Below are 22,843 nucleotides of genomic sequence, written 5' to 3' on the forward strand. Positions count from 1 at the left end.
ACCACAGTTTTTTTCCCCAAAACACCATCATTTCCCATTTCTTTTCCATTGTCTGAAGCTTATAATTTTCTACCTTCAAGCCATCGATTGAAGGAAAATTTCTTTTAAGCATCTAATTTCAATAAAATTATCTTAGAGCTGAGTGGCCTTTTAAAAAGGAAGATTAAGAATATATTTCCTTACGGGATTCAACAAGTGGAATTCCACTACCTCATTTATAAAAGGATGTTAATTTAAAAAAAATTGACATCTGTTTACTTCATAGCTAATACCTTCACAAAATACAATAAAAATTACATTTTTTTTTCATCATTGGCATGCAGAAAATGTGATGCCTCTCCATAAATGAACAACAGAACATCAGTACGGGTAGAGAAAAAAGTTTTATCCTCCTATTATACCTTTTACTCACTACAACTATACTGCTGGAAGCATAAGCTCTCATCCAAATTCTAAGGCCTCATTTCCAAAAATTCTACTCATCTTCTATGAATTTTCTACTAAGGAAGTAGTAAGCTTTTCTTTAGAAATTATATTGTCCCTTCTGTTTAGTAAAAGTAATTGGACAATAAAACCTGTAGCTCAATCTTAATAAATGTTTAGAAGCAAGTATACATGTCCTGAGTTTTCTCTTGGCCTTAATATTCCATTCTATCTGCATAGTCCCTAGTCCTGGTTATTTTTAATTTATACTTCTCTCTTTAATGTTTAAAATTTAAACAAACACTCAAAAATTTTGTGGAAAGAAGGAAATGTAAAAACTACAGTGAAAAACTTCTGCTTGCAGGAAACATAACAACCAGAACTACAAATTGCAGAAATGGAAAGTTGAGTTGAAATGTATTCCAGCTATCTTTCTCTAGATATGATGTAAGGTAGAGGGGACCATCTCTAAGACTCATTTTTCCTGTATTCTTTGAAAGATTAGTAACAGCAATTCAAACATCAATTAAGTTTGTGATGGCTTTGAAAGGCATAGAAATTTAAAAGTAAAATTGCAGTGTTCTAATTAACAGCATGCCTCTATATCATTAAGGACACATGATACAAGGCATTCTTTGAATTCTACATGCAATAAAATCTGTTTCATTGATCAGCTCTCATTTCTTAAAAGCAAAACAAAACAAAACCAAAAAAAAAAAAAAAGCTGTGAAATTTTCTATAAAGAGAATGGAGACTTAAAATTGTTTTAGAAAATGGCTTTAAAAATCATTAAAACATTAAATCTGTTGAAAGTCTACAAAAGATGAACTATATAAGAAATACCCCAAATGTCCCATCAAGTTTAATCTTGCTTAAAAACTAATCCTACTTTGAGTCACAGCCATATCTCACAATTGCACAGGAATAGATGGACTTGTGTTTTACTTTTTTTTTTTTAAAGATTTATTTATTTATTTGACAGAGAGAGAGAAACAGCATGAGAGGGGATAGGGTCAGAGGGAGAAGCAGGCTCCCTGCTGAGCCGGGAGCCCGATGTGGGACTCGATCCCAGGACTCCGGGATCATGACCTGGGCCGAAGGCAGTCGCTTAACCAACTGAGCCACCCAGGTGCCCTTGTGTTTTACTTCTAAGCAGAATGTAATCACCATGTTTCAAATAGCACAGAAAAAAAAAAAAGAGAGAGAGAGAGAGAGATCCACTGACAGGAAAAATATGACTGCCACAGAAATTTTTAGACAAAAGAAGCTGAAACAAAGAATATGCAGTCATGTCTGAGTCCCCCATAAACAAATAAAGAATGTTACTACTGCTGACCAGATTTCATTTGCAAAGAAGAGTATACATACTATATTTATTTATTTGACAGAAAGATAGAGAGAGAGCACAAGTAGGCAGAGTGGCAGGCAGAGGGAGAGGGAGAAGCAGGCTCTCCGCTGAGCAGGGAGCCGGACGTGGGGCTCGATCCCAGGACCCCAAGATCATGACCTGAGCCGAAGGCAGCCGCTTAACCGACTGAGCCACCCAGGCGCCCCAAGAGTATACATACTATAAAATGACAATAGATACCCTGTCTTGCAGAATATAGTCTGTTATTTCCTACAGTACTTCTTACTGCGGCATCTTTAAACAGAATTTTTTTTTTTTAAGATTTTATTTATTTGACAGAGAGAGACACAGTGAGAGAGGGAACACAAGCAGGGGGAGTGGGAGAGGGAGAAGCAGACTTCCCGCAGAGCAGGGAGCCCGATGCGGGGCTCGATCCCAGGACTCTGGGATCATGACCTGAGCCGAAGGCAGACGCTTAACGACTGAGCCACCCAGGCGCCCCTAAACAGAATTTTTTTAATCTATACAATTTTTAATGTAAAATTAAACGTATTTTTATAAAAGCAGTTTTCCCTAAATAAACATCAAAAGCATTAAGCTCTCTCCATCCCGTGCCTAACCTCTATTACTTAGGGGACTATTTCCTCCTCCATTTCCCCCTCATTCATTCTGCCCAGCCACACTGGTCTTGTTGTAAGTTCCCACTGTATAGCATTTTCATTGACTGTTCTCTGGACCTACTGTCTTCTCCCCTCTCCATCTTCAAGTCTCTGCTCAAAAGTCACCTCTTAAATGAAACTTTGATCACTGTATTTAAAATTGTGATCTCCCTACCCCCAACCCCCCTTTTATCCTACTTTTTTTTATCACTTACTCACTTTCTACATCATAATTAACTTATGTTTATTAAATACTCTCTCTCATACAGTAAAATGTAAGCTCCATGACCAGTGATTTGCTACTGTTGTTGTTTTCCCATTAGTAGTTCTCAAGCATTCAAAACCATACCTGGCACATAGAAAGTACCCAATAAATACTTTTTGGATGGATAAACACATGAACAAACTTATTTCTCAACCATTTCAGGAGAGAAAGTACATCCAAACCCCATAGTAGATCAACTTTTCCTTACATAAGAAAATCACATGTTAAGCTAACTATTAATTATGGTTCATAATCCAGAGTTGCCATTGTGTTCCTTTTCTGTTTGTGCATAACCGATTATTTTACTTTATTTTACTCCCTTTTAATGTATTTTTTCAAATAATAAAATGCATTTCAGAGCTGCTATCTTACTAAATGCAATAGTCCTTTTCTTAGCAATGCAGGATAGTATGGACATTTATTCTTCTATTACATTATAACAATAGTACAATTCTACCTCTGCTTTATCATGCTTCCAAATGAAATTCACTTATTTGTACATAAAATGACTATATTATTAGGCACTTGATATTATTATATTCTACACTAAGCACAGAACTTAATGCCAAAGAAAGACAGACATCATCTTAAACCTCATGCTTCTTACAGTCTAGATGTCAAGTTAAGGCACTAAACAAGTAATAAAAATAACACGAACAACAAAACAGGAACAAACATTTATATAGCGCTGTGTACCAGGCACTGTTCTTAAATACTTGAGAACATGAATTCATTTAATCCTCACAATAACCCAAAGAGGAAGTATTACTATTATTACTCCTATTTTACAAGCAAGGAAAATGAGACTTTGCAAGATGTTTTGAAAGGTTGGTGTTAATCCTAAGGAAATAGAAAATGACAGAGGATTTTAAGACAGAGTCTGAAATGATCACAGTTGAAGAATTATTCTGGGTCAGCATGGATTGAATTGGAACAAAGCAAAATTCCATGTAATAATCTGAGTGATCGATGGTTGCTTCCTAGGCTAGAGTAATGGCATTGATGAGGGAAAAAGTATTAAAAATTAAATAGCAATAATAAATAATAAAATATAATAAAAAATAAATAAAAAATTTAAAAAGTATTAAAAATTTGAGAGAGATTGAGGAAGAGAAATAAAAGGATTTAATGATTAAGTGCAAGTAGAGATTGTGTCCACCTCTGACAGTCCCTTACCCCACCAATTTCATATCACATCATTGTTATTAATTTGCTATAGGGTAAATGAAATAATATTTATGAAGCATACGTTAAAAAAAAGTTTCACAAGGCAAGTTTATAATTTAGAGTCTAAAGCATTCTGCAAACTTGAAATCAAGCCATCCTAGACTCCATCTTCTTCCTGACTCACAACAGTTAAATTTGGTAAGTTTTACTGCCTAAATATCTTTCAAAATCTGTCTTCCCCATCTTTATTCACATTTCTCCACTTCATCAAGATCTCCATCACATTTCTCTTGGATTACTCCATCAGGCTCCAAAGAGGTCTACCTAACTCCATCTCATCTCCAACTCATACTTATCAACTGCAAGAAATATCTTTCCAAAATGCAAGTATGTTCAGTGTTACTCAACTACTAAAAACTTTTTGACAGTCTCCAACAACCTTTTCAGATTCAGCTACGAAAACACCTCCCCCTCATATTCTATGCTGATATATCAAACCAAAAACCCTCTATTGAAACTCTAGGACTAGCAATTTTTCAAACAGCTCATGCTATTTCATAACTGCAGGATTTCTCAAATGTTGCTCCCTCTGCAAGACCTCCCTGCCCCACCTAACTACCTGGCAAAGACCTGTTCATCTTCTGAAGCTAAATTCTGATGGCTTTTTCTCCTTCGTGATCTTCCAATACCTTCTACACTATCTCCATTCTAAACCTCATCAGATTGTATGACAACTGCTTATTCTTTGATTCATTCTGCCATGAAATTATATGTTTCTATCTTCACTGTGTGACATAGTTTCTGGGGAAATATATGTATTCTAGTTTGTTGCACTGAATTTAGGCACAAAATTGATAGCAATTTTAGGTGCACAAGAGCATTACCCTCCAGACTGAAAGCCAGGGTAAGATTACAGGAGACCTGATTCTAGATAAGAAGTATATTATTATACATGAAACAAACAAAAACTCTTAAATTTTTTAGAAATGAATTAACAGTAAATGTCCAGGAGCTATAAGAAGAAAAGTATAAAACTCAGAGGGATATTTGAGGACTCTGGAATAAATGAGGAAACATACCTATTAAGTAGAAAGATTAAATATGAGGAAGATGTCAATTTTCTATATATAAATAAATAGAAGAATTTAACAAAATTTACATCAAGATCCCAACAAGGTTTTCTTTTTAAATTTAACTTGTTTAATGATTTTAAAGTTTAATTGGGAGATTAATATACAAGATTAGCTAAGAAAAGTAAGTAGAGTCCTGGTAAATCTAAATGTTCAACAAAACAACAGTAATCATAGCAATGTAGATAGTACTACTACAGGAAGAGACACTTACCAACAGAAATGAGAATAAAGTCTAGAATATATGTAAGTATATATGGAAATTTAGTGTATGGCAAAGGTGCATTCCAAATAAGGAAGGGAGAGAGGGTTTATTTGATAAATATTGTCAGGGTACCAAGCTACACATTTGGGGAAAGTCATAATTGAACCGTATCTCATCTTATCAATAGGAAGTCGAGATGGGTCAAAAGTCAAATGTAAAATTAAATTATATAAAGACTAAAAGAAAACAAGGCTGAATATTTTCTAACCCAAAATTCATACATAATAGACTAAACTACTTGAATTTGCTGGAGCAGAAGATACCATCAACATGAAAAATAAAGATATCAGAAAAAAATCTGTGTAAATAACCTTCACACATAAAGGTTCCTATAAATCATTAAAAATAAGGACAGAGAAAAGATAGGGGAAATTGAGGGATGAAAACGATAAACAGCCATATGAAAAAAAATCACGTATAATAATAAAATAAAAGTTAAAAGAGCAAGAGATATATTTTACTTCTCTAACTGACAAGTATTAAAAATATCGATAAAACCCAGTGTAGGCAAGGATGTGGTAAAACAGGCAAACAGGCACTCTCATTTATTTCTTGGTGAAAAGCATAAATTTGTAAAACATCCTAGAGAACACATTGTTAGTCTTAAAGTTGTTATCTGTAAGGTGTAAAATTACAGGCAAATTTCACTAGGTTACAGTTTTCTAAAATATTTGAAATCTTTACTAGACTATGTTGTTAGAAAAATTATGTGCTCTTAAGAGCAAAAGAAAATGGTAAGACAGAAGAAATAATAAGGAAGGCAGAAACCAAACACATACAAAATATACACATACTAAAAAAAAAAAAAAAAGCAACTGCCTAGGAAGCATATTACATGGGAAAAGAAACTACAACAAAATGAAAGAGACTTCAAAAACCAAGTGGGGAACAACTTTGAAATGATAGAGGGAAAAAGTCTAATGAAACGGGTCAATGATTTTAAAAATGTGTGAGGTCCTTGGTAAATTCTTAAAGCAGAAGTAGGATTGGAGCTGTTGCCACATCCATAAATTCCTACGTAGTAAAGAGCAGGTTACTGTTTGCCATGAAGGCTGCCTTTTTCAGATCCTGCAGGTTTCGTGCTGCTCTGTGATTTCAGACACTGCTCTAACTTGTGAAACTCCCTGGCAGCTAGTCTGTAATTTTAGAAGCAGATGGAGTAAGGAGCATATTTACCTCCACTTTTCATTATTAAAATGCTCTCTACTCTGTATCCACAGCTGAAACCAAATTTAATAGTTTCTTATAAGATGTTATTTAATAGGATACAAGGATAATACAGGTATCAGCTGGAAAGAAAATATACATTGATCCTAATACTTTCATCACAAAAATCTCCTTCAAAAACCATAAATTCCTTTAGAAGCTTTACAGTATAAACTAAAACATACTTTTATCTTCTTAAAACTGAATCCAAATAAATTTTAGCATAGAGATGGATTACAACAGTAGGTATTAAATGGATGATGAAATAATACACTATAGCTTTAAATATAAAAACCTATACTCTATGTCTTGGTCTGCTCAGGCTTCATGACAAAGTAACAGACTGGTGTCTTAAACAACAGAAATTTACTTTCTCACAGTTCTGGAGGCCAGAAATCTAAAATCAGGGTGCCAGTATGGTCAGTTTCTGGTGAGAGCTCTCTTTCTGTCTTACAGAAGTCTGTCTTCTAGCTGTGTCCTCACAGGGCAGGGAGAAGAGTGACCCAAGCTCTCTGGTGTCTCTTCTTATGAGAACACTAATCCCCTCATGAGGGCCTCACCCTCATGAACTAATTGAAACCTAATTATCTCCCAAAGGCTCCATCTATAAACACCATCACATTAGGGGTTAGAGCTTCAACATGTGAATTTGGGTGTGGGGGGTGGAGAGGAGAGGCGATAGACCGAATCCACAGCACTCCACAAGCCACATGTTTCAGTCAACCAATCAACCAACCAACATACATTTTTTTGTGTGCCAGGCACTATTCTACGAGATGATAATGTAATGATTAAATATGAGAAAATGTCTCCCTCCAAGAACTTACATTCTGGGAGAAAACAAATACATAAACAATATTTTGCTATCTCCTTTGAGGAAAGTAAACCAGGAAGGAGAAGGGAGAAAGGAAGAACTATTTCAGCCAGAGATGTCAGAAAAAGGCTGTCTCAGGAAGTAGCCTTTCAGGTGAGAGCTAAAGCATGAAGATGAAGTAGGAATGAACAAGCTAAACCAATCACAAAATGCTCAGAGAACATTTATTGTATATAATAATCTTTCCAGTTTTAGATTTAGGCCACTATACTCTGTATTGTGAAAAGGTCTGAGATAGTAAATTCCTTGCCTATTCCCTTCAAAATCACAGTATCTTTCTTCCCTCATCTTTCTTCCCTCAGACAGAATATATAAAAAAGCACATGCCCTTCTCAACAAGAAGAAGGGACAGTAAAGCTTGTCAAAGCCTCTTATTTATTAATACATAGCAAATATCCCTTACGTCACCTCTTTCCACATTTAATGTTCCTGACTGAGTAAAGTCCTAAACTAAAATCCATTAGACAAATTAATAGAAAACACAGACCCAGGAGCCACCTAAGCCTATCCAAAAGTTTCTCAGATTTTTAAGCTTTGGGCGTGTCTTCTCCTTCAACATTCATTTCTGGCTACTATTAAGCACAGCAGCCTTTACTTCTTTACTTTATATTCAACTGTCTGGTTGAGAGACAAAGGCTCCATGACTTACCTGTCAAACAAAATACATAGATTTCAGATAAATTTGCTTCAGACCAGTCTTTTCATTTACTGCTGAAGTCTGTGGCTTTGTTCTAGAATGGTTGAGGTCAGAGTCTGACCTCAGATAAGTAGGGAAATACAGTAAATACATCCCTTGAGATTATAAACTAGAGTATTCACAAATAACAGGTTTGCCTCACCACTAGATGAAAATGAGGCTTAGCCACATTCTAAGTCCATGTTTTCCTATTTTTTTGGCAATACCATTAAACACACACACACAAAATCTATCACTAAGCTCTTCTCAAAAACATTAGTGGGTACAAAAAAAAAAATCTGTGTGCAATCTAAGAATATTCCTTGGATGACTGATTTACAATTTAGTAAAGAAGATAAAACACACCCCTGAAGTGATAAATGCGCTTATAAACATCCTAATAGTATATGGGATGACTATACATAAACACTAAAATTATATTTCATCAAATTATATGCTGAAGAGACAATTATAAAAGTTATTTAAAATTTTAAGGTAAAGACCAAATTCAATGTCGCAGAATAAATATCATAATGACAATTCTCTAGCATTTCTGAAATGTATTCATATATCCCCTACATTAGCATAGATCTCAAGTGGACATATATCCCCTACATTAGCACAGATCTCAAGTACTGTTTAACTTTTAAAGAAATTATAGCCATGAAATTAGCATCCAGCCTTGAATCACTCACAATTAAAAATAGGTAAAAATTTTAAGACCAAGTGAATATACAGAAGTAATATGTGCTTGCTGAAGAGATTCTACAGAGAATCATATTGAGAATTTAGGTACCTAAATTTAAGATGGACTCTCAATCCATTTTTTGGTATTAATATTTTTTTTTCAGTAGGAAATCTCTTTAATGAGCCTTATTCATTTAAATTGAGGAACTATTTTTAAATTTAAAAACAGGAGAAAACCCTTCACTTCCCTATTTACAAAATCACTGAAGTTCAGTTTAAACTAACTAAAACAGTTTACATGTTTTTACTATTTTTAACATCTTATATTTCTAACTAAACTACTTATAAATTCTAAATATGAGAAGTATTTGGAACACAAAAACCCATTTTATGTACTGAATCAAGTCTAAGATGTCTATTTCATTATAGTTCATTATACTAAGATCTCCAAAATTTGGATGTCTTGAAATACACATTTAATGTTATCTTTTCTGTCCCCTCAAAGTCTATTATTAAATTGATGGTGTGTTTTTAAAAAATCTATGTTATCATAGATTTGAGGAGGTATTGCAAACACTTTAAATTTCTATCATTGTGTGAGGGAGGAAAATCATTCTCACAATGGCCAATTAGCCTGTAGAACAGAAGACAGTATTCTTCTAACTACGTTAAAATTATTCAATTTAGTTTTGACAAGTAAAAGAACAATTTGATTTTCTGAATTATTAGAACAGGAATAAGAAAAATTACATAATGCCTTCAAAATATGAACAAGCATTAAATTTCAAAAACCCATACCTATATTATCTTTCAAAAATGTCCCCAATCTTGGCATTTTTTTTGAGACTAAAAGGTCAATTTTATTACTATGGTTATTTAGTAACAAATAATCCAATTTTTAAAGTATACATTTTTCCCAGTAGTTAGAAAAGTACTAAAGAAATTGTATTTATTTCTTTTTCAAACTTCCTATTTTGACGATAAAATTGGCAGGGGGGAGCTTTTTAAACTGTTCCTAATTTTTCATTATTTAAACTGTATCCAATAAGCTACAGTTTTTAATAAACAAGAGCTTGAGCTTTTTTAATTTTGAAAACAAAATGTAATTTTTATTTTTTAAAAATGATCTTCATTTAAAAAAGAAAGTTGCTACCCACCTAAGCTAGGGAAAGATTGCTAACTGCTAAAGTGGAGAATAAAGATTGTGAATGAAGAGAAACAGTATAAAACAAAGTTTATTCTCAAGATAATTAATATTTTGGGGAGGTGGGAGGGAATGACTTAAGATCCTTACTGGGAATATCAATCACGGTGTTGTGGTCGTTATCTACAGATAGACGTAAAAAGGTACAAACACAAGTTACATGTTGGAAAACAAAGAATCAAGTGAGTAGTAGCTCCATAGATATGCTTGCAAATACCCTCCTCCTCAAATTACTTTTTAAAAAGTTACTCATCTTCACTTAAAAAATAGAATAAAGCATGAGAAATTTAGTGACTCGGGAAAATGTGATATGACTGACTTTCTATAAAATTGAAAACAAAAACAAAGAATAAAAGCAGTAGTTTTCCCAAGTAGTTTTTTTTTCTTTAATTTTCTAGACATTGCCTTCTTCATTTCAACAATTCTTGTAGGCATCTGTAAGTACCAAACACTAGTATACAAAACCAAAATATGGTCTTTTCCCTCAAATTTTATCAAGCATGATTGAGACCTCCAACTCCCTGCAAACTACTCCTAATTCTATGCGAGGTGGTCTCCTCAAGAAAAGCATACATGTCACCCTAACGATCACAGGTAATTCCCTTCAATAATAATTAACAGTGAGTGGATAGTGGGTATATGGTAGTGGTGGTAGAGTTTTCAGACCTCTCAAAAGTCCCTCACAAAAACACAGAGCACCTAAGAAATCGACAAAAACTCATATTCAATAGCTATCACAAAAACAGATGTCACAGTGTTTCTATGAATGCCCAAATGGGAGCAAGGAAAGATAAATGTTGAATCTTCCCAAGACGTGCATGGCAACAGATTCTGTGCAAGAAGAAAGATGAAAGCAACAGAGTATCAGGCAGACCTGGGAACTCCAAAATAGCTAGCAGACAGTAACCAGAGAGGTCAGCAGGCCAACATGAGGACAGCAGCTGAAACTGAAGGGCCCATACATTCCAACAGGGAGTAAGTACAAGTGGTCCTCAGTAAGGTATCAATGGCCCAGGATACGCTGGGTCTGATAAACTCTATCTACTTTCAGGAGAAAGCTCCAGACTGAGGAGAAATAGCTGGGAAGAGAATCCAAACTGAACAAGCCAGAGACTAAAGAGAGAAGTAAAAGAGGGTTTTGAGACAGAAGTGGAAGATGGGAAGAGAGTCAGAAAAATCTGTAAATGTGGCAATAATTTTTTAATCTGACAAAAACATTAGAGCACTACAGAATCATGAGGGGATAAAACTATCTTCAATCACTCCTCTCTTTTAAAAGGTCAAGGAAACTAATGCCATAGAAAAACAAATAACAGAAGAGTACTAAAGCCAAATCCCATAGAATATTATATATGTAAAAGAAGGAATAGAACCACAGCCCTACAGAAAATAAAAGCCCAGCAAAAATGTGTATTAAAAAAGAAATTTAAAACTCTACACTTATATTTCAAAGCAAACTAAAAGATATTATGAAAGTGATAAACCAAGGAGCAACATAAATCATTTTACAGAAAGACTCAAATGATAGGAGAAATTTCAGAAAAGAATTATGACAGAATGAATCATTTCGGAAATGATCACTAAACTAAAAAGAACACAAGATCAAATAAGCTAAACTGAAAATACCTTAAGAGAAATAAAATAAAAGGGGAAACATGCTTTAGAACAGAAAGAAATGAAGCAATGAAAAGGATTCAACACACACGAGTCACCAGAAGGGAAAAAAATAGGAAATAAAACAAGAATTAAATTTATAATTTAAGAAAAACCCCTTGAAATTCTAAAAAAGGAATTGAATCTATATATATTAAAGGGACACACTGTGAATCTAGAGAAATCAACCCAGACTGACCAATACCAGGACATATTCCAATAAAATTATTTGTCTTTAAAGAACAACAAATGAGAAGTTTGTCTAAAAAGAAAGTTAATAATTAACAGAAAAATTAGATTGAAATTAAGTCTTTGACAGCAATACTTCATAATAGAAAAAAAATGGAATAATACATTCAGATACCCATAAAAAGAAAACTGAGTAAGAAATCTCTTACTGAGCCACTATGAAAGCGCCTCCAAGAAATACTCTTAAATAAGGTGGCGGAGGGGGAAATTTGTAAAAATAATTAACTAAAGTGTACTTAGTATATTACCATCTGTATAAAAAGGGGATGGAGGGGACGCCTGGGTGGCTCAGTTGGTTAAGCGACTGCCTTCGGCTCAGGTCATGATCCTGGAGTCCCGGGATAGAGTCCCACATCGGGCTCTCTGCTCGGGAGGGAGTCTGCTTCTCCCTCTGACCCTCCTCCCTCTCATGCTCTCTGTCTCTCATACTCTCTGTCTCAAATAAATAAATAAAATCTTTAAAAAAAAAAAAGGGGGATGGAGGATTTGTTCATTCATTCATTCATTCATTCATTCATTCATTCATCTATCCATCCCTTTTGTATTCACCATAAAAGACTCTGGGAGGATAAAAATAAACCAACAGTGGTTACCTGTTGAGAGGACCAGGAACTAGGTGGATTGTGCACAGGATGAGGAGTAGGCTTTTCACTGTATGTATATGTTTTTTACTATATGTACTTTTGATGTTTGAACCACTTGAACACATTATTTAACCGGTGTGGGATAGGACTTGAGCATTTTTTAAAGCCTTTCCTAGAGATTCTAATGTGAGCCATGATTAAGGACTACTGCTTTAAAATCTAAAGGCAGTCAAATCAGTGAAGTAAAAGAGAAAAAAATGAAGAAATTAGTGAAAACTACTACATAAACCAATATTTTAAATGTATTACTTTGACCTAAAAGTCTTATTTTTCAAGAAATGTATAACTGACATATTAAGTAAAATACCCTTAAAATGTTGCTTATTTTTATATATAATTCTTCCAGTTTGTCTTGAATAAACTTTTTAAAAAAATACATAAACCTTTTGCTTCAATGCTTATTGTTCTAATACAGTTTGACAAAAAGGTCTTCCAAATTTACAATGGATTTGAGAATTCAATTTATTTTGGAATAAGAAAGAAAATTTTTAGATGCATCTGTCATAATGACTCTCCCGTTATAGGGGTTATAAAGAGGGTAGGTTTTATAACAACTGAAATTTATTCATTTCCCAGTATCTTACCTAATCTAAAATATACAGTGTTAAATGAAAGGCTTATGAGACCAAACAGAACATAAAATTTTTATTTTCCTTTCATTTTTTTCTTCCTCTTCATAATGCTGTTAATCATTCTTAAAGACAGGTGAGTGAACAGGATGTCTTCAAGATATGCTTAATCTGTATTTCCTTTAGCACACTCTACTTCTTGGTGGGACTGCAACTACATTTTGGGTTACCTATGCAGAACTAGTTAATTCCTCACATACTGGGTCATCAGGCTAAATGCTCAGAAGTATCAAGCCACTGCTCAAATCTACCCTCAGCCAAGTGCCATAAAGCACAATAATCATAATAGCCTCTGGCTAAGGGCCCAAGTGTCCAACACCTGACTAGCATTCACTTTGAAAAAGTAAACAAAAACACTGAGAATAATATCTATTCGGGGCACCTGGGTAGCTCAGTCAGTTGAGCATCCAACTCTTGGGTTTCGGGTCAGGTCATGATCTTGGGGTTGTGAGACTGAGCCCCAGGTAGGGCTCCACGCTCAGTGCGCAGTCTGCTTAAGATTCTCCCTCTGCATCTGCCCCTCCATCCCCCCACTCGCATTCTCTCTCTTTCTCTAAATAAATAAATTCTTTAAAAAGAAAAAAGAATGCTATCTATTCATATTTAATTAATATAACCTGTGAAATCAGCAACAGAATATAGGTAGTAACCTGAAGCAGTATAAATCCATTTATGAGGTCAATTTAAACACTATTAAATGAAATGCTGCATTTTCACTTAACTGTTTTTGTTTTGTTTTAATTAATTCTCAAACAGAAAAATCAACATACTAGAACCAGGACGCATTTCAATAGGAAATGGCATTTGGAAGAATAGGCCCAGTCTTTAAAAAGTTTATACAGAAAATTCCCAAAGCTAGTCATAGCTACCAATTCTGACAACTATCAGAGATGATAATTTAATAACCAATTGCATCTGTTAATTCAATTTTTTTAATGTGGTAGCATTATTATTATCAGGTGAGACCTGATAAGCTGCCAAGTTTCTTCAGTGCTCGTCACACATGCAGACCAATTTGCTATGGGAGTCAGAAAAAGAACACAAAAGAAATTGGAATCCAAGGTGTACTAAGATGATTCTCCAAGTTTCATGAGAAGTCCTTTAAATAGCTACCTCTGACAAATGCAGCATGACTCACTTTTCTTCCTCTCGTTGGGCTACACACCCTGGACAGAACAGGAAAGGAGAGGTAGTGTATACCCTCATTGTACTGCAGAGTTCACAGTGTTCCTTATTTCCTTCTCTTACAGGCACATTCACACCCCTCCACCTATCCTGGCAATTAGACCATATCACATAAAACAACACTGTTCGAGTTCTCTGCAATAGTTATTATTGTTTTTTTTTTTTAAAAAAAGAGAGAGCTTATTTAAGGTTTTACAAACCTTACATTTATTAATTACTCTTTCTCTGATTAGACTAAAACCTTAACAAAGGCACACCCAACAATGGTCTAAGTAGTAGATTTATTTGCAAAACTGAAAAATTAAGCTCTCCACTTTGAGATCCCACGAAAACACCTGGATTGTTTATGGGGATGAATAGGTATGAATTTTGTTTTATTTTTATTTTTCCGAATTGTCCATATTTTTCACAATAAACATATTATTCTTATAAACACATAAGCATACTAACATTTTTTAAGAGAAAGTTTTCTCAGCTAATTTAATCTAGTCTTGTCAATACTATCTCTTTGTATTCCTGAATGTTTTTTTTTACTTAAGATACCACAGAGAGATAGGCACCGATATATTATCCCTGTCATCATAAATAACAGAAAACTTTTTCTATTTCATTAAGCTCCACAAATATTTAGAAGATCTGTACGTTATATGTTTTAATATAGAAAATATATGGATTGCCATACTCTTCAGAAAATATATTGACTTTCAGATATCTGAAGAACGACTGGCAAGCCATAAATTCAAGGAAGAAATTTAATAAGTATCCACTACTTAAAAACTCACTTTTGCTAATATTTCATCCTATATATATATTTAGCATACAGTAGCCTCTTTTGACACAAATTTAATAACATCTCTTATTCCTGGGACGCCTGGGTGGCTCAGTCAGTTAAGCATCTGCTTTCAGCTCAGGTCATGATCCCAGGGTCCTGGCATTGAGTCCTGCATTGGGCTCCTTGCTCAGCAGGGAGCCTGCTTCTCCCTCTGCCTGCAGCTCCCCCTGCCTCGCGCTCTCTCTCTCTCTCTGATGAATAAATAAATAAAATCTTTAAAAAAAAAAAATAACATCTCTTATTCCTAAAAAATTATCAGATTGAACTACCTTTGTATCAGTTTGAAAAAAAGGCTATATCCCCAGAAAGAAGTGGACTACAAGAAAAGGAGGTCAAATAGTGAAGCCCAAGATTTTCTAAATTCTTAATGAATCTGGTCTGTACAATATAATTTAAATATTTTTATCGAAAATACATTTCCAGAAAGTCTAACACATACACCTATACATGCACGAACTTGGTAAGTATAAAGCAAAAATAGAGACTTATGAGTTATTTCCCAGTTTGAGTTATCCATATTTTTACTTGCCCTTTCTCTATTTACAAGGACTCCAAAAACTGATTATGTAAACTATTTCCTTAAAAAAATTTACCCAAAATATCTGCTTTAAGTTAATGTATTTTAAGACTGAAGTTAGTTTCCTGCTGTAGCTACAACAAAGAATATTTAAAATTTAGAATGTTCCTTTCTAGTACACTTATAGACTAAGATGAAGTAGGTGCATATCTCCCTATTTTCTCAAAAAGTACAGCTAAAACACCTAGACACTGTATTTAAAACAAATGTAAGATGATTCTAGAAGGTGGCAAGAAGAGAGATCTAGGGAGAGACCTGGGACAAAAGAGAATGATACATTATTCCGTTCTGTGAGTTTTCTTTTAGCCTCATACATCCCAAGCTGGGTAATGAAATGGCCAGCAACCAGGAAATACCAGTGGGCACAAACAACAACCCCAAGAAAAGCCCTTCCTCTCTAGCCAAAGGACCATGGTAGGGGCAACTCAGCAGAACAAAAAACTTGTAGGTAATAAATGGCCTGATGACAGCCGAACCCACGGAAAAAAAATATGACCCCACAACCATCTCTGTGAGCCACGGCCAAAGTGCTAAGCCCAGACTTCCACCTTGACCAGCTGTGGGGAGGTTTCCCATCCCACCCCCACTGCCCTCTAGGTGATAGCAGAGAAAACCAAGTTGGGAGGCATTTTTTGAACTTGAATCCCCATCCAGACATAAGGAGGCTCTCTCTCCCTCCTTTCCTGTGTCAGAAAAAGCTGAGTGGGGAGTCAGAACTTTTATAACCGTTTAAGAGGTAACAAGGCTTCCCGTCCCACACTCCTCCTACCAAGCAGGGTGGTATCAACCAAGGCTGATGGGGGGCTTGAAATCCCACTTTTTCCCAAGATTAAAAGGCACCCTTTTGACCCAGAATGTCAAAGGCAGCTAAGTAGGAAACCTGCACCTGACAATGACAAAGTGGCGTCTACCTTCCCCTAACTGTGCAGTGTCAAGAGACCCGTTAAAATACCAGATTTAATTAAGATCCAAGGAGTCATATGAAATACCCAAAATGCATAGGATATAATTAAAACCACTCATCACACCAAGAATCAGGAAAACCTCAACTTGAATAAGAAAAGACCATGAACAGAGAACAATAAGCTGACACCAATGTTAAGATTATTTGACAAGGATTTTAAGGCAACCATCATAAAATTGCTTAAATAAGTAATTATGAACATGATTGAAACATGAGGAAAAAAAGAAAGTTTCAGCAAAGATACAGAAGATATAAAGAACCAAACAGAGGGTGCCTGGGTGGCTCAGTTGGTTAAGCGCCTACCTTCAGCTCAGGTCATGATCCCAGGGTCCTGGGATCGAGTCCCACATCGGGCTCCCTGCTCAGGGGGAGTCTGCTTCTCCCTCTGTCCCTCCCCACTGGTCCTACTCATTCTTTCTCCCTCTCTCTCGCGCGCAAAAATAAATAAAATCTTAAAGAAAAAAAAAAGAACCAAATAGAAATTTTAAAACTGAAAAATACAAAACTAATAGCGAAGAACTGACTCAAAAGCAGAATCGGTAAACTACAAGATAGAACAATAAAAATTATTCAAACTGAACAACAGGAAGAAAACAGACTGCAGAAATAATGTACAGAACAAGTACCTACAGAACTATAACAACAACAACAAAAAGCTTTGCTAAATAGCATGCTTGCCTTTTAGTTCAGTTTGGCTATGAGACCTCCCAGTACTTTTTCCTATCAGTTATCTGGCCAAGGTGATAAGATACTCCATAAGTCAGTTTACCCTTTTATTCACGTGGTATAAAAAGGAGAGAGACCCTTCTTGGTGTGGAAGTAAAATCATCTGAAAAAAGTTTTCTTTGGAAGTACTGCTTCCTATAAAAAGTCTTTTTAAATTGAATATGAGTTTTGAAGACTCAATTTGTTACTCTTATCACGTTAACAGTAAAAGCAGTACAACAACCATGATAATGCCACTTGGGATTTATATTGGTCTTTATTGTGAAAAGCTCAAAGTGTATGTGAGGTCTTAGGTGGTATCTCAAGTATGTTACTGTTCTCATTAATAGACTGAGAAACTGAAACTGAATTTGCAAAGGTGTATGTCTCACTAAAGGGCCCAGAATAAGTCACTCATTATAGGCAGAAAAAAATATATAAAGTACTCTCATTATTCAGTACTGCATCTTCCAATAAACACTATAATTCCAAATATGGGGCTGGTAAGTGTGGCTGTACACAACATAATTAGCCCTTGGGGAACAGGCTGCATTGTATTAGTGAATTCATTCATTCATTCAAGAATATTAAGTGGGCCCATACTATATGCCAGATATGACTCTAGGCACTAGGAAAGAAAGTTCCTAACTTCATAAAAAATTACATTCTGGTGGGAGAAAACAAAACATAACCAAATTAAAACAAAATAACAGGTGAAAAAAAATGCTATGAGGAGGAGGGAAAAAGCAAGGAAAGGTAGCTAGGAAATGCTAAGCATTTACACAGTGTCTTCTTTTCTATTGCATGGTCAAGGAAAGCATCCACAAGAAGGTAGCATTTGAGCAGGTATTTGAAGGAAGCTAGGGTTCAGTGAGAGTTATTAAAAGTATAATATTCAAAAAGTTAAAATGGGACTCATGTAAATATAAATTGAACATACGCCAAAGATTTATTCTACTCACTTATTAATAAATGAATGTTAAGACTGATTCAAAGAGCATTTGAAGATATGTATATATCTTTTATATATATATATATATAATTTAAATAATGGTGTGTTAGACTAAGAGTGCTAGGTTGGAGACAAAACTGGCCAATGTCCTACAGGTCAATAAAGAGTATTTTTGAAGTTATCTTTTCTAATAGAAATGACTTAACGTTCTTCTGGGAAAAAATTAATTAACATGTAATGTCAATATATCTGAGACTTACAATCGATAGTAAACAGCAAGTCAAATAAAGTACATTCTCCTAAATAATCCGAAGTCTATTAAACAATATCCCCATAAGACACTGAAAGAACACAGCTCACCCTCTCCCTTATTTTCAAGTTTCTCTTTTTTCTTTTTTTTTTTTTTTTCGACAAAGCTTTGCAGATAGGAGAGCATTCCAGTCAGAGACACTGTGAATGAATCACAAAATATTTCCCTCCACTCACCACTCCGACAGCCAAGAAATGCCCTCCCCAACACAGACTCACACATTCACCTGAATCTTATTAAGTAAGAAGTTTGGTGTAAGTAAATAGCTGGAAAAATTGGAGAAGCCAGAAGATTTACATTGGAAGGAGACTGAGAATTGAGGTCGGGAAATGATTTGATTTACATTTTTAAAAACATTACCTGCTGAAATAAAAACTCATTAGGGAGAAGAACAAGGGTAGAGGCTAGAAGACCACTTAGGAGACCATTAAAACGGTCTAGGCAAATAAACAAGTAAATATATAGTTTGTCAGATGTACAAAGTGCTATGGAGAAAAACAAAACAGAATTTGGGAAGGTTGACAGGGGTGTCAGCATTGTCTGGAAAGGTCTTCTCTGATAAGGTGATATTTGCACAGGGATCTGAATGATATAAAAAAGGAAACCATGAAGAAAACTGAGGGAAGAGTGTTCCAGACATGGGGATAAGGCACAATGACTGAGGAGAGAGTCAGGGAAAAGATGGGGAGAGGGGATAAAAGAGAATGCAGTGCCTTGCAAACCACTTTAAGGACTTACTTGGCTTTTAATTGGGGTGAGATGAGAAGCCATGAAGGTTTCAGAGCAGAGAAAGGACACGATCAGCTTTATTAAGTATTAGATTACAGTGGCTGCAATGTGGAGAATGGTCTATAAGTGGGCAATGACAGAAGCAAAAAGATTAGTTAGAAGATCCTTTAGTATTCGAAGGGAGAAATAAGGATGGCTTAGTATAGGGGGGTAGCAGGGACCTTAAGGACAATCAAAACCTGGACATTTTGAAGGTAGAGCCAACAAGTTGTGATAAAGGAACAGACATGGGGTAAATGTGGGTATCAGCCTTAGCAACTGGAAATACAGAGCTGCCATTTATTGAGATGGTAAAGACTGCAGAAGAAACAAGTTTATTAAGGAAATTTGGGGAGAAGAGGAGACATTGATTACAATTTATGAAAAAGGTTAAATACCTCACTTTGGAAGTTACAGGATTCCAAACTCTTCAAATGTAATCACAGTAAGAAAAATCACAATATCGATTTCTAAGTTTCATCCATCAGAAGCAATATCTTTCATCAAATTGAGTCTCAACTAACCCTCATTGCTTCTCACAAATACATACTTTTCAAAATGGCATTTATCATTAATTTCATCCATTGGTCAATATTTTACATATTGAAGCAAGCATCTGATCCTTCATTGAGTATTTATTAAACACTTTTTTGAAATTATATTACATGCTTCTGCAAAAGGCCTGCATATTAAATTTTAAATTCACAGGGTTTACCTGAAGTTCTTTGTATCTATCTTGAAAAGAAATGGCCTCTTGCTCTTTTTCTTTAAGGAAATCTTTTTCTAAGACACTATGCTTTTCCATCAATGATTCCACATCCTAAAAGAAAAATCCAAGCATAAATTGTATAATATTTGATGGCATAAAATATATTCAGTTTTTTCAATGAACACACCAGAAAATATTTGGTAAGGAAAGCACTTACAGGAAGTATGGTTTAAAGCTCAACACTATTACAGATTGTATGGCCCACTCTCATTTCCAGACCTATATTAACATTGATATAACACTAAAATTATTCACACTAATAAATGAATAGCATCTAAACTAACTGTAATCAGCACAAACTATCTCTACATATCTACATATATTTTCTATAAATTTGCAAATTATAGATATATTTATAGGAAAGAGAAATGAGAACATAAATAAATAATTTACCAAAACAGCTATATATCTAAGTACTCTTGTCAAATATCCCATGCTGCCTAACTTCCCATAGGGACAAGTCAATGTTACAGTATAAGAAATACAACACTACCTGTTTTCAAAGTAAATAAAAATAAATCAGAAGAAAAGCATTAGAGGAAAAAATTTGGTAGCAGATGTTCATCTTTAAAAGTAAGTATCTAAGACTAGCCATTGCTTATCAAAGACTTTTCTAAATGATAAATTCACAAAACTAATTTAAATCTATAGCCAAGGGAAGACAGCATCTTCTTCCACTCATGAGTTTTTAATCAGATTAGGATTATATCAAATTTCGAGTCTATGCAACTCAAACATTTATTTTTTTAGGCAAATGCAAATATACCTTTTTAATTCTCTGTTTTTCTTCTTCAGAAACTTTGAGCTTAATCTCCAGACTTGAAATTTTCTGCTGAAGCTGTATGTTTGATACATTGGCTCCAGGATCCTCAGAATCATCCACAAGAGCAATTGTTCCATTACTTTTCTCATCATTTAAACCCAATGGAAAAAGTGAGATATCCAGATGAGTGTGTGTTGATTGCTGAATCTAAACCACATTAAAAAAAAAAAAAAAATACACAAGAGGGGAAAGTTTACACTGTACCAATAATGAAAACATCCAAAGGGCACCAGAAACCACATTTGGAAATTAAGTTGTAGCAAAGGTTCTGAAATTATTTCACCCTTTAAGTAAATCAACAGAAGACCTCAAACTGTTACAACAACCTGATTTTTGCAGCTAAGAACAAAATTCCCTCTAAACTTTAGAGTCTAAAGCATTTATTATTTTGCAAGCAAAGCACTAAAAAACTTAAAACATTTTCTTATGCTTGAAAGCATATAATTAAGTATAGACACATCTGATACTCACCAGTTCTTAAATTTATACAAACATCCAGAATTTGTGTTTTTAAATTATAAATCAGAATTTGAAATTTATTAATAACCACTAATTGATCATCAATCACTCTCTATTAATAACCACTAATTGATCATCAATCACTCACTCAAAGATAACAGGTGACTCAAGATTGTGTACTGTACTTTGGAAATCTGGACTAATTGCAGCATCTAGCCCAATGCCTGGATTAATAAATATTTGAATGAATAAACCCAATGACTGCTATCTTTTTGGTTTTTACTCTAAAATTAAAATGAACACTCTAATACCTAAAAAAACAGGTTAAGCTTCCCTGAAAAGAGAAATAATTATTTTTTTGTAATTATTTTTTCTTTTGAAGTTTTGAAGATTTGAAACGCAAAGCTAAGACAATTTTAATAAATGATACACTTAAACTGTATTTTGGTAACTACGGCTACTTAAAAACTTTGCAATTATGCCACAAAACAAACATATTATTCAGTTTTTTGAATTCCAGATATTAGTCTCAAAGTTAAAATATCTACAAAAATACTTCTTTCATAAAAATAAGTAAAAAAAAAAAATCAATCCGAAAAGCTTTATTTAAACCTCTAATTTTTTAAGTCTGTAAGCTTCTTATAAAAATACACTTGTCTTTACCTGTGCTTTAGGAACAGTTTGACTGACAATGCTGCTGTCTGTGTGTGTATTTTCTGGTGATGAAATGATGGGCTCAGAAGAGAGGCAGCCAACTGAAGTAGCATGGTCATGGTCCAGTACTCCAGATACTAAAGAAAAAATAAATAAATGAAGGATTATCCAAGAGAAAGTCAAGAATAGGTTGAAAGGAAGAAAGAGAGTAGAGGAAAGGGAAGAGAAAAGGGTAAGGGAAGTAAAAGCAATGAAACAAAATGAAGATTCTATGACTATTCCTCGGGGACCATTATCTAAAATCTAAAACTAGTATTTCTAAATTTATCATGACATTTCCACGAGACCCAGACAACAAAACAGTTTACTAATGTCATAGTGTTTACATAATAACACATTACCATAAGTAGTGAATTTCCAACTGAGAGAAAGCATTCAAATATATTATCCATTTATTCAGTTAAGAAAAAGCACTAGCATGCCTACCAATGCCCGCCACAGGCACTAAGCATGGAGAAGAGACAGTGAACAAGACAGATGTACCTTATGACCCAGAGGCAAGTCAACTCAATGAAATATGTATTACAATAAACTGAGTTAAGAGGAAGAATAACTACTTTAAAATAGCTAATCCACGGCGCCTGGGTGGCTCAGTCGGTTAAGTGTCTGACTCTTGATTTCAACTAAGATCATGATCTCAGGGTCATGAGATCAAGCCCCACATCCAGTTCAACGATCCACAGGAAGTCTGCTTGAGAGTCTCTCT

General features: G+C 34.5%; 1 protein-coding gene across 10 annotated transcripts in view; it reads right to left on the reverse strand.

Annotated features, from left to right (window-relative positions):
* The window catches only part of CCDC91 (coiled-coil domain containing 91), a 347,484-nt gene that overhangs the window by 218,630 nt on the left and 106,011 nt on the right, over window positions 1-22,843 (reverse strand). For all 10 annotated transcript variants that reach the window (XM_064591467.1, XM_045873693.3, XM_064591466.1 and 7 more), the window contains 3 exons: window positions 22,087-22,214; window positions 20,908-21,111; window positions 20,088-20,192 (listed from right to left, as the gene is read on the reverse strand). In XM_064591467.1, coding sequence (XP_064447537.1) covers window positions 20,088-20,192; window positions 20,908-21,111; window positions 22,087-22,214 — 437 coding nt within the window. The remainder of the gene's footprint in view (window positions 1-20,087; window positions 20,193-20,907; window positions 21,112-22,086; window positions 22,215-22,843) is intronic.

The sequence above is a fragment of the Mirounga angustirostris genome, unplaced genomic scaffold, assembly GCF_029215605.1.
Source record: "Mirounga angustirostris isolate CCGP_5_RB_7025 unplaced genomic scaffold, mMirAng1.0.hap1 SCAF_5, whole genome shotgun sequence".
NCBI lineage: Eukaryota > Metazoa > Chordata > Mammalia > Carnivora > Phocidae > Mirounga > Mirounga angustirostris.